Source organism: Thermobia domestica, chromosome 18 (assembly GCF_964235325.1).
Source record: "Thermobia domestica chromosome 18, izTheDome1.hap1.1, whole genome shotgun sequence".
In the NCBI taxonomy this organism is placed as follows: Eukaryota; Metazoa; Arthropoda; class Insecta; order Zygentoma; family Lepismatidae; genus Thermobia; species Thermobia domestica.
The window spans coordinates 166,066,199-166,079,645 of record NC_137471.1 but is presented as its reverse complement, the minus strand read 5'-3'; the positions used below and the strand labels follow the sequence as shown (position 1 = coordinate 166,079,645).

The window sequence follows — 13,447 nt, the reverse complement described above, 5'->3', positions numbered from 1 at the left end:
CTGCAGAATTGCCTCGCGTTCTTGAAAATTTCCCACTTTAGCAGAGTTGGTAACTCTCGAGATTTCTGTCGATTTAATGTTTTTTGCTTCTAATTTCTTTATTTTAAGCTAATATCTAACACAAATATTAAAAACGGGTTTGTTATTAACCTGTCCTGCTGGGGAAACCTTCCGAAATTTCGAACATATAAAGAAAACGGAGATATTTTCAAAAAACTTCAAAATAAAGAGACGCGTCATTTATTTTGCTCATAGTAGTACAGTAGAATACTGCCCAAAAGTGCAGTGAACAGAAAACCACCTTTAAAACCACTACAAAAACGTACAAAGCGTAACAAACAATTTTACAGACTCTGCCGTAAATATGGCTATTTAGTGGTGAGCGAAACATGTCTGAAAATATCAATAAGGAACAGTGGAATGTCGTTTCTCAACCAATTCTCTACATAGAAATAAGACCGCAAGACCATACAGGCGGATTGTTTGTAGTATTAAAATTAATGGGGCAGCAGAGCACAGAATGATCTCGTACGTGAGTGTGAAACTATTTGAGCAGAGGTAAGTCTGTCCAAAAACAATCTTCGTCGGGTGTTTCAGCAGACCATATAGGAACAGTGCTCTAAGTTTACTTGAAAGATGCCACGAACATTTCCAGATGTTGTCAGAAGGTGACAAAGTTGCTCATTTTGGTGACTATAACTTGAGCTTAGATATGGATCTACAATAAACGTGGGATAACGTCAGACACAAATGACATCCCTTCGTCGACTATTCTACTCAAACATCAATTTAGGATAGTACAATTTTCATAGCACGCGTAGAAATAACAGCGTAGATTATATCATCTCTATTCCTCCAACAGAATGCGACATCTCATATAAACTCTCCCCACGTGTGAGATTTTTGTCCTTTGTGGATTATCATTTACTTTGCAATATGTGAACCTTGAGTAAACGCCTTGCTAAGATCTTTGCATCTCTTTGGTGACTGACTTGTGTTCAACTGCGTTTCAACGTTTGAGCGTAGACTATATCGTCTTCCACACCTCTCACGTGTGAGGTTTTGATCTTGTGTGGCTGAACACGTATGAACGTTGAAAGAATTATATTCCAGGATTTTTGCAAGGTGAGATTTGGCTACTGTTTGGATTCACGTGTGTATAGCCAATTTCGAACGTAGATTAAATGCCTTACCACACTCTCGACATGTGTGATGTTTTACTCCTGTGTGGGTTAACATTTCTCTAGCCAAAGTTCAACGTTTATCAAATGACATACCACACTTAGGGCATATTAATATGTGTAGCCAGAGTTGAACTTTGATTAAACTTCTAACTACACTCTTAGCATACCTAACCTCTTTCTCCTGTATGGATTATCATGTGTGTAACCAAACTTAAACGATATTTAAATTCGCCGTCACACTCGTAGCATGTGTGACATTTTGTTCCTCTGAGGATTAACATGTGTGCAGCCTAACAAGGAACCTCGACAACTAAATATGAACGACGAGTAAATGCCGGACCACACTCTTGGCACGTGTGAGGTTTTCCTCCTGTGCGGACTAACATTTGTGTAGCCAAAGTCGAACGTCTAATTAATGCCTCACTATAGTTTTAGCACGTATGAGATTTTTCTCCTGTGTGGATTAACACGTGTTTAGCCAATTCTGAACTTCGATAAAATGCCTTACCACACTCTTGGCACGTGTGAGGTTTTTCTCCTGTGTGCATTAACATATGTGAAGCCAAAGTCGAACGATTATTAAATGCCTTACCACACTCATGGCAGAAGTAAGGTTTATCTCCTGTGTGGATTAAGGTGTGTGTAGCCAAATGTGAACGTCTACTAAATGCCTTACCACAATCTTGGCACGCGTGAGGTTTTTCTCCTGTGTGCATTAACATATGTGAAGCCAAAGTCGAACGATCATTAAATGCCTTACCACACTCGTGGCACAAGTAAGGTTTATCTCCTGTGTGTATTAACGTGTGTCTAGCCAAATGTGAAGTTCTACTAAATGCCTTGCCACACTCTTGGCATGTGTGAGGTTTTTCTCCTGTGTGGATTAACATGGGTGTAGCTAAATGTGAACAATGAGTAAATGCCTTACAACACTCTTGGCACGTGTGAGGGTTTTCTCCAGTGTGGATTAACATGTGTCTGGCCAAAGTCGAACATCGATTAAATGCCTTGCCACACTCCTGGCACGTGTGAGGTTTTTTTCCTGTGTGGATTAACATGTGTGTAGCCAAATTTGAACGTCGATTAAATGCCTTGCCACACTCTTGGCACGTGTGAGGTTTTTCTCCTGTGTGGATTAACATGTGTGTAGCCAAATATGAACGATGAGTAAATGCCTTACCACACTCTTGGCACGTGTGAGGTTTTTCTCCTTTGTGGATTAACATGTGTCTAGCCAAATGTGAACGTAGAATAAATGCCTTTCCACATTTTTGGCAGATGTGAGGTTTTTCTCCTGTGTGTATTAACATGTGTTTAGTTAAAGTTGAACGTTCAGTAAATGATTTACCACACTCTTGGCACGTGTGAGGTTTTTCTCCTGTGTGGATTAACATGTGTGTAGCCAAATGTGAACGATGAGTAAATGCCTTACCACACTCTTCGCACGTGTGAGGTTTTTCCCCTGTGTGGATTAACATGTGTGTAGCCAAATGTGAACGTTGATTAAATGCCTTACCACACTCTTGGCACGTGTGAGGTTTTTCTCCTGTGTGAATCACCATGTGCCTAGCCAAACTTGAACATACTCTAAACTCCTTTCCACATACTCCACATATGTGAGATTTTTCACCTGAATGCACTAACTCACCACTTGACATAGTTGAACTTTGAGTAGAGCTTTTATCACTATTTTGGGACGTATGACTTTTTTCACTTTCCTGTGTCACCATATTCTTTGTCAAACGTGATCGATGAAATTCTTTGCCAAACTGCGTCGAAGTATCAGATTCATCATAAGAATGAGAAATGGATTTATTTAATGTAGTAAACGTATTCCCTTCTCCGTGGAAAGCAAAGATGTTATCGCGCCTGTAACAAATTCAACAAACAATGAAATGTAAATGGAGATAATGATTAAGTAGCAAGCAAACATGTAATCATTCGCTATATTACATGTTTTATTACATTAAATATTGTAGAAATATGAAATGGAGTACCATATCACTATTGTCTCAAAATAAGTTGCTGTAGTTTGTTTAACTATATCAAATTAAACTATCATTTATATCGTGGCGGACATAAGCCTATGACCATGCATTGTCGGCTGTCTTGACACAAATGCACAGTATGAGAATTAAATCTGTCTTATGTGTAGATTCGTGTGGAGAAAAAACCACTTGCGATCCAAAGGTTTAAGAACAACTCAACGTACTAATAGAAACTGTACCGAAGGTAATTCACTTATATCATCATAAGAGGAACACGAAAGACGTTTTGAAACCAATTAAAAAATTACATACAACTTTCCAAGCTGAGGCAGAGAAACTTAGAGTAACAAGACTAAAGACGAATCATTTACAACGTTGTGATCGTGGTTCAGTGGTCTAGGGGCTTGACCAGTAATCTCGAAGTTTTTCGATCGAATACACGTCAAGCATTTTTTTTTATTTTAGGAATTTTGATGGAAATAGATCGGCGATAACACACGCTTCATTACATTCAAATATTTGAATACACTTTTGTTTCAGCACTTGAACTATCAAATTTTCAGGAATAATACTAACAATAATAACAATTATCTCGAAGAATATTTAAAAATTAAAAACTTATTATCGCTCAGGTCGTACCATTACAAGCAGAAACGTGATATTAGGCAAAAAAAAAAATTCGGTTTTGTGTAATGTTGCCCATGAAAAGACGAATTTCTCATCTCGATTCTAAAACAAACCAAACACAATCGGGATGAAACATTTTAATTCTAGACGGGACAAGGTTAACTCACACTATAGTCATGCTTTGGAGATGAGAATCGAGACGAGACCAAAACTATCGTATCTCATCTGATCTTGATTCTAGAAATAGTGTATGCCACTCTTTAAGCAACAATTGCTCTGTAGACTGAATCTTATACATCATTTTGATAAGATTTCAGAGCTCAATGAATTATGGCCTGTGTATATATTTTTGTACCAAAGCTTTTTTAATTAAATCTGCAAACTTCACAAGTTAGTTTATTACAAGCTTTAGTTTTCAATTATATTCAGTTCTTTTTTTTAAGTTTTTTTCCTGAAAACGTACAGTAGAATATATTCTACACGAAATATTAGCGGAAATCTTTCGTTTAAATTAGAGTAGCTGTAGAAATGTCTCATGATGGTACGGAACCTCTTTCTCGAAACGCCTTCGACTTCTTCTGTAGCTTAGCCAGCATAACCATTAGTTAAAAACAACTGTAATTACGGCTCTTGTGAGTTCAGAATCCCTACTTTCTACACCAAAATTACCTCGAAACTTTCCGTTATAACATTTAACTTTCCTTTATAACATTTAGCTAGTTGTAGGGAAACTTTCCGTTATAACATGTAGCTAGTTGTAATAACGTATCGAGAGGGTATGTGCTGTTGGTCCTGACACTTCTCTCGAATCCCGACTATTTTGTAACTTATGGCTTACGCTACGGGTTATTTTACAGGCTTTAATACAATGTGTCCTCATACGGAATTTGTTACCTATATTATTATTATTATTATTATTATTATTATTATTGTTACTGAATATTTGAGACCTCAATATTACGTCACACTGCCGTAGCAAAGCTGGGATAAATGCAATAAACAAGTGACAAATCTTGGGAAAAAGATTAAAATCAATGTGAAGGTTACGATTATATTTACAAGAATCTAACAACTACCAAAAAACACGATTTCAACCACATGGCGACCGTTTTCCGGGTTAAATTATAGTAATCTTCCTACAACTGCTTTTACAATACCATTATACAGATAACGTGTTGAGTTTGGAGCTGATAAGCCTAGTGTCGACAGTCAATTTCTATCAGATCTTCGGCGAACACAATTAATTAAAAATAAAGCAGAGTGATAGAAAAAAACAAGAACTAAGTAATGTAGATTTTTCACGTAAGTTAAGTAAATATGTTTTGACCTTGAGAGCAACAGAGAGATTAATGTAGCTCATAAAATTTTTTCTTGTTGATTTTTAATTCTATGTAGATGTGAGTGGATAGCAAACAGCTGATTGAGCATACACACATACATACATGTTTTACACTATGCAACTTCATGTGCATTTATGAATAAGAGTAAATGTTTTAATACTAATACACAATAACACACTGAGCAAGGCTATGTGATAATGTGTAAAAAGAAAAAAGTATCACGTGACAGTTTCAACACAATAACTGTGCAAACAAACAGAGAACATATAGAGAATGTTTCGGAAAGCAGGAATTAGGACGTACAGGAAAAGAGGAAGCAGAATAATTGAACTAGTCAGAAGAAAAAAGAGAAAAGCAATAGCGAACAAAGATCAAGGGGGAGTAATATATAGAGTAGGATGCGAGGAGTGTAACAAAATTTTCATAGGAGAAACAAAAAAAATTCAAAAAAAGGATTAAGCAGCACCAGGATGTTGTAAGACTGAAAATGGACAACAATGCGATACACAAGCATCAGAAAGGAACAAACCACAGGATAGGGTGGGAAGGAGCAGAGGTCATAGAAGTAGAGAACAGGACTTTGGTGAGAAAATGGAAGGAAGCCAGAGAGATTATGAAAGCAGGACGCAAGGTGATGAACTGGAATGCAAGATTCTCGATAAATAAAGAGTGAGAGAAGATTCTGCTTAAAGAAGAAGGAATAAAAAGGGAGAAGAAAGAAAGAGAAACAAAATAACAAGGATAATTAGAGGACAGGACGCATCCAGCGGAAAAAAGTAAACCTTTAATTTGACACGTGTGCAGCTAAAAAGTGAAAGCGAAAACTAGACAAGTGTTATTTTTTAAAGAAGGGGCGGAACCTAATTAAAATTGAATTCCGGACAGTGTATATAAGTGATGACCAACTCCCAGCAACCAGAAGGAGTGGAAGTCTGATGAAGACACAGTTATTGTGTAGAAACTGTCACGTGATACTGTTTTTCAAATATTATCACATGGCCTTGCTGAATGTGTTATTGTGTATTAGTACAAAATGGAATCAAAGCCTGATAGAATAGTTATAGAAAATATTTTATATATGGTACTAGTTTATATCTGTGTTAATTTTATATTGAAGCACGTCGCAAAATGAAACCTGAGTTGTAAAAACAAGGATTGGTTGTTAATGATCGTAATATCAAAATTCTTAGTGTTTCATGTTTTAAGCGCATGTTTCTTATTTTCGTATTAAACTCAGACATTTATATTTTTGTACTTTGAATTAGTTGCTCGTATCTCATATCAATATGGAGGCTAGTGTTTTAGAACAATTTCAAGCAATTTTGACAGAAGAATTAGAGAAAAAATTAGAAACCATGGCTCAAAAATGGTAATGAATATTGGATGCCTAGGACAAAAAATACATGAATCAGTAGGTGATCTTCAAAAGCCTGTAACAGAAACGATTTGGGAGCGTAGGAAAGAGCGAATTGAATGCCAAAGCAGACAGCTTACGTATTAATATGAAAGTAGCCAATAATTCCTTAACTGAAGTACTCTCTGAATTAGTTAACGCGGCCAATCATGTTGATTCAGTAACTGCTGAGTTTAAAAAAAGTGTAGCGGAATGAAAGAAAGGTCTCACTGTGTTCTATGAATTCATGCGAACGGCACAGATAGAGTGTAGGCAAACCAACAAAAAAAAGAGTGCAAGGCGGAAAAGAAACCGTCTTGAATTCGAGCCAGCCCAAGTTGTGAAAGACATGTGCCAAATAAACCATAAAGTCGATTACAGTCAGGAAAAGGAAATATGCAGTGTAGAGATAGCAAAAAAGAAGAATCGTTACGCGTACCTGTAAAAAATTGTTTCTAATGAAATTGTTTTGCCGGCAAGGGATACCGATGTTTCACACATGATAAGCGGTAGCGTTCAGGTTGCGCGTATCCGCCCTCTTGAAAAAGCCAGGGAAGGCTTGAGAGTTGAATTGATGATTTTGTGTGATAACGAAGTTACAGTGTTGTCTGTTTTGTGTCGCAGGCAAATGGTTTTGCGCGAATTAAAGAATTCAAATTTGTCTTTGTAACAGTGTTTGTCTAACGTAAGTTGCACTTTAGTGCTGCAAATCCATTCCGACTTTATCAGCTTTGAATATTGTAGAAGAAAACGACTTCAAATTCACAATAGACCCGCCAAGCGAATTCTGTTTTACATAGTGAATGTCTCGTACATAATATATCGGTCGGAACTGTTTACCGTAAACAAGCGTAACACTTCCAATAAAGCACACGCAGTCGAAAGTATATTTCCGTTATAGAACCGAAATGTAACACCAAAGTTAAGAAGAAAAATAAGATGGCCAATGATACCCAGTTGAGTTTTCGTAATACATTATTAACGTAAACTCGATTTCGAGAAGCATAATCAGTAGAATTAAAATGAGCAGACGTGATCATATCAGTAAATCAGATGCAATATTTATTAATTTTCAGTTGCCGAAATGTTTGAATTTTCAAGCTAGTACTTCACTATTGCGAAATTGTAAAAAGCGAAAGTTTAAGTGTAGTGCTACACAAAATGTAGACATGTTGATTGCTCATGATGAAAACAATGTGCGTCGACCTCCACGTACAGCGTACTCTCAGCACGCACAACCACACATTAGGCGTGCAGAAGGAAATAAGTTGAGAATAAAAGGAAAGTGCCTTGGTAAGCGTAATTCGGAACGCACTAAACTCGGTTAAAGACGAACTACATGCAAATTAAAGTCGAGCTGTAGGCGAGGTTATTTCGAGTCAAACATGCGGAAGAAGTATACATCGACTCCGAAGAACACCAGAAAGCTTAAGCGAAAACACGTACGAACATTTTATAGTACACTACATTTCAAAATATAGTAATAGTAAGCGCAAAAATAAAAAAAAATTATGACAGGTATCGCAATGCAGCGTAAATCCAAACGTCGTAAAGGAAGGCTTGTCATTACGTGGAAATTTAGTAAATACGCTGTAAAAAGGAGAAAAGTTCCGAAATTAAACAAACTAACTGGAAAAGTACATGTAACCGTACTAAATTACAGCTTACAAGCGTAACCGGCACAGATGGAAAATTAAAATCTTAGCACAAAAAAGGCGTGAACTTCACCCCAACTCGGGTTAAACCCGGGAAGAGATGAGAAATCAGAAATACCGAATTTGAACTTTTAAACTTTTAGATTATGAAAAAAGTATTACTGTTTATTTATTTGATTATTTCCCCGAATTTCGAAGGTTACTTTTCAGAATCAAAGTGTGTGCCCACCGTCACTGACGCACCAGCCCAAGAAACCATCAATATCGCCCTACAATCAGATACGTTTACTTAGATGTCAGTTTCCTTACAGCATTTGGAGGTGAAAGATGAATGTGGAAACGAAAGGAAAGACAGCATTGGAAATTTTAAACAGGTAATTGATTTAGAACGCGATTTCCGACTTTGAAATTGTAATAATACCTCACCACTTTTGAAAAGTATGGCTATCCCGTTTTGGATGCGGACTTTCAGTATCGAATTCTTATTAGGATGTTTAAGTTTTGTACTTTTTTTTTCAGGTCTTTCCAGTTTTGGGAACCATATTTCATAATAAAATTTTATTATTAAATTTTGCTTGAGTTTTTTATCATTCTCCTTTATGTTTATATTAACATTAACTGTCCCCATACAATCAAGCATTTAGAGACTTGTTAGGCAATTAGATATAATTACGAACATAATTAGAGAAGTACTAGTAATAACTACAATTAATCATAAAGTTAAAATTTTGGGTAATTAAAAAATGTGCTCTTCAGATAGTGAAGTTTTTCATCTGATTGTGATTGTATAATGAAAAAAATATACGAAATTTGTAATGTAAGATCAAGTCGCCGTCAAAATACTGTAAGTTAAACTCAATTTAGTATAATATTGAAAGTAATTGACAATAACCTTGAATTTGATAAAGGTGCTCGTTGATTTGTTCATCGTTCAATATATACATGCAGTCCACTATGAAAAGTCAATGTGCATTCAATGTGACTAATGATAACTGAAGTTAATTGCCTTCAGAGAAAGCGATATTATAAGTTATGAAGAGTTGAAGGTTAAAATATAGTTCATCCCCTAGAAACATCTCTACTTTCGTTATAAAATTAAAGTGATGAAACCAGTCCGACGCCTGGTTGGGTTCCAGCTAATGTTCAAATTCGGCAATTGACTAAAATTTCAAAATTTTGTTCTAATTTTTAATGTTTGGCATAATTAGAGAAAAGTATAATGGTAATAAGATTGATGTTCGGATTTTAGATTTTGATATAATAATTAGTTTTGATTTGGATTTATAGAAAATAATTAGAGTTTTGATTTGCATTTAGAGAAAGTAAATCAAATGTTGTTCTTTTTGATATTTGAAAATAACTCTTGTATTCTTGTGCCGGGAATCATAAACCGATCTCGAGAAAAAGAAAAAGGGAAGCCCGTTTACGATTCCACGTTACCCTTTACTACGATAAACACCGGATACTATGATGTATCGATAGTACGGAGTGCCTACGTCAGTTACACAGTATATGGTAATACTAAGGTTTATGTTATGAGAACATATTCAGATTGCTACGTACGAGTAGGCACTGAACAACAATAATGTTTAATGAACAAGTTAATATTACTGTTATCTTGTGATTCACTATTGTGACAAATGCTCTCGGATGTGACTTTATTCTCGATAAAGATAAGTGCAATTGCTAGTAAGGCACACATAAGTATTAGCTAGAGCTCTTTAAAAGGTTACATTTGTAAACCTACCAATTTTGTAGGTACGAGCGGGCCTGAAGTAATACTAACGATTAAAAAATTGATGAATTGAAATGTGAGGCTGTAGCATTAAATCTCCTCCCAGGGTGTATTTCTTGTCGTCTTCTTCCTTATATTTATTTTCTTAAAATGCCTCCTCAAGGCCTGAATGTTGACAGCCCAATTGGGGTTCGGACATTAACCCTGATTTGTCATGACTTGAATACCGAAGGCATGCAACTAGGGTGGTATGTAAGGTCTTAGGGTAGAAGCGATTCATTCGAATCGTCAGGGACCCTGCAAGCTTCAACTGTAAGAGATTGTCAGAACCGTTGGTTTTAGGATCCAATTCATTAATCTGTATTTTTAATGAATGACATACAACCTGTGTTGTCAAATAATTAAACACAGAATGGCGCTCCGTATGGCTTAACCGCCGTTTTACTAATTTATTTGTATTAAAATGTTCAAACGGTTATCAGTTACGTTGTATAATGCATGTTACAATGTATAATATAACGAAACTAACTTAACATTGACGGAAATTCTTTTAAAATTTGGCGGTCCTTACAGTGACTGTTTTCCACGCTACTACAACAACAAAGCCTCTCTGTAATTAGAACTGATGCTGACCCCAACATTAACACCAAAATAGAGTTACATGTTCTATCGTAGGGGGTAGTTGAAACTTCGTGTACCGTATACAGTTCATGGTTTCACCGACGGAGGACTGTGAAACTCTCTTCATATTTTGGCGAAGTAATGCCCGATGTGCAAAGTAACCCCTTGTCAAGGTAGCTAGTAACCACTGTAAGCGAAATGAAGTATCAAAATTTAGTGTGGCAAATCATAACACGGAACTATGAAAATGCTTGGGAATGAAGGGATCCATATAATTAAGAAGTTACGTCCCTAATGTATTGTGTTACTTTGGAACACAAATATACAAGCAAAGAAAGCATTTCAGCATGTTACCTATAAAATACTTAGGAACGTACAAGAACACATTCAACACGTAAGACGTGTAAGTCATCCTAAATACAGAATTTTGCGCTATCTTTTTTTACCCACATTCTGCGTAATGCCCTAATCTGCATAGCACTCTTATTTTTACCGGCCATCTAGCACATGCTGATTAGCGTTGTTTTTACAATAATTCATATATTATGTACGTACACCAAGCCCCTAAAGTGATCCCATATTGAAAAATGCAGGTCCATACCCTAAAAAAGATTCCTGGGAATGTAAAAAGTCGACTTCCTTGAACAAATGTGTGAAGCTATGAAATGGACTGATGTATGGACCTAATGAACATCCATTGTTGGTTAAAATATTCTTTATCCTGTATTTTACTTATGTCTTTCGAAGCCAGCCGGAAAAATCAAGCTAGACCCATTTGAGCTAAATCAAAATAAAATCACAAACGTCCATAGTTTATGTTCGAATATAATACATTACAGGTTTACATTTGTAAAATTTTAGAATAATTACCATTCTTATTATTTGGTATTTTACATAAGTCTCTACATAAATAAAACAATATCGTCGAGAACCCATATTTTAAATATGTGAACAATTAGTGAGAAATGTGTAACCAATAATAACGAAATAATTATTTTATCGAGATATGAACTACATAAGAATTGTATGGATCGTATCAATCTTGTTATTATTTTTATTTGGTATACAGCTTGTCTATGTGTGCCATGTCATTTCCAAATTGTAGGCTACTAACTAACGTTCATGATATCTCCCATACCTAAATATTTCTCGTGAAGTATTGCTTTTAACCAACAAAATTTCCGAAACCATGTAATCGTATTATCAATCTGAGCCAATTAGTTAATGAAAAATTGAACATTACCTTTCTGGCCGAACTGAATTTAAACTTTTTGTTGTTAATTGTTGGGAGTCATTAGAATACGACGCGCAAGTCTCCTGAACCACAATTTTTCTTAGCGTTTCTATATTACTTTCAAATTCAGGATCTTCTTCTAGTGCTAATTCTGATTTCACCCTATCAACGTTTAGTTTCACATCCAAAGAGCACTTAGCTTTATCCTTGTCCACTGATACATCTCCTTCCGTTGTAGATAATATTAACTCTTTGTTGTCACTCATTAGTTCGTATGTCCACCCTCTCCCTTCGAGCGGATCATCACTAGGTAAGTCATAAGCAATTTCTTCTTTGCACATCAATTCCGACTTAACAGACGCCTTACCAGCCATTTTGAATTGAAATATAATAAGAATTTAATACTGTTCTTATACTCCCCTTATATTTTACGCTGCCAGTGTTAATGAAATGATTTACAAGTACGTTCACAAGAGCAACTTTATATTTCCAATCTTCTTCTTCTTCCTCTTATTCTTCTTCATCAACCACTACTCCTCTCTCGGCAATTGATTGTTTGTTTGTAGTAAGCATTAAAAATTTTTTGCATAGTATCATTATCACTCTATTGAACAAGAATATCGGCAATTTAGAAAGGTAATTAAACGTGTAAAATGTAAATATTAGAATAGTTGAAAAATGATAAAAAAGTAACAAGATGTGTACAAAGTCATAAAACAGATAGAAAGTAGTAAGTATGATAAAGCGAAAATACGTGAAAAAAGAAGTGTCGCAATCGGGAAAAAGTCAAATTTCAGGTTCAGGTTCAGGTTCAAGGTATTTTCCTTCCTTCTCTTCGGAAGTTTGGTTCCTGAAAAAAGAAAAAAAGAGAAATAAAGTACTGCCCTTTTTTCATTTCAAGTTTTCCATTTTCTTTTTCCATCAAAATTCAAGAAGTTCTTTGTTTTCTTATATATTTGTTTCTCACTTAGTTCCCTTCCATTTACATTAAAGCCTAGCCTCCAAGCTTATTCAATCAAATTTCCTTCCTTTTTCATTTAATCGATCCATTTCAATTTTTCCCCGATTTTAAGGTTTCTACACATTTTAACAATAAGTGTTCTAATGTTTCGTCTTCTTTAAAACATAATTAACATTTTTCGTTCACTTCTTTAAATTTTTTAATCTTACCCTTGTTTCAAGGCTCCCTGACCTGGCTTTGAAAATAAAAATGCTTCGCAAATCATTGTTCATATAATTTATTTTCTTATAACGCTTTTTATATGTTTATATTCCTTTCAAACTGCTCTTCTTGACACCTTCTTCATACCACTTTTCCTGTGCTTTCTCTTTAATTGTTTCTTCTGTGATTTTTTGGAGAGAAGTATGGTACAATAGGAAAAGATCAGAATAAGGAGAGAATTTCGAACAGATAAAGGGGGCTGAAGGCCAAGTTCAACAGAACAAGAGGTAGAGAAAATTGAGGAGTGTAAAATGACTGGGAAAAAGTGTAGAAAAATGAGGGAATGTATGAACGTGTAAAGGAAAGAAAAAGTGTGTAAGTTCAGTAAATATGTATAGAAAACCCCATACAACTCTCGTCATCACAGGACACACAAAGCACGATGCACTCGCCATAACGGCCACTTTACTCGATATTTCATGGATACTCTCCCAGCAATTATAGACGG

The 13,447-nt window shown here is 35.5% G+C and overlaps 1 protein-coding gene across 1 annotated transcript; it reads right to left on the bottom strand.

Annotated features, from left to right (window-relative positions):
• Nucleotides 1–224: 224 nt before the first annotated feature.
• On the bottom strand, nt 225–12,571 carry LOC145676186 (uncharacterized). Its single transcript, XM_081747094.1, has 2 exons — nt 11,787–12,571; nt 225–3,053 (listed from the first exon to the last, which is right to left on the bottom strand). Exons 1-2 carry the CDS (start codon nt 12,149–12,151, stop codon nt 1,616–1,618), a joined length of 1,803 nt encoding a protein of 600 aa, XP_081603220.1. The 5' UTR covers nt 12,152–12,571; the 3' UTR covers nt 225–1,615.
• Between the last annotated feature and the right edge of the window lie 876 nt (nt 12,572–13,447).

Bases quoted from the DNA above. Each gene is read 5' to 3' on its own strand.
- LOC145676186 (XM_081747094.1), bottom strand. From the start codon at position 12,151: ATGGCTGGTAAGGCGTCTGTTAAGTCGGAATTGATGTGCAAAGAAGAA. The intron at 3,054-11,786 runs GTAATGTTCAAT...AATTTGTTACAG, and splicing joins AATTCAGTTCGGCCAGAAAG to GCGCGATAACATCTTTGCTT.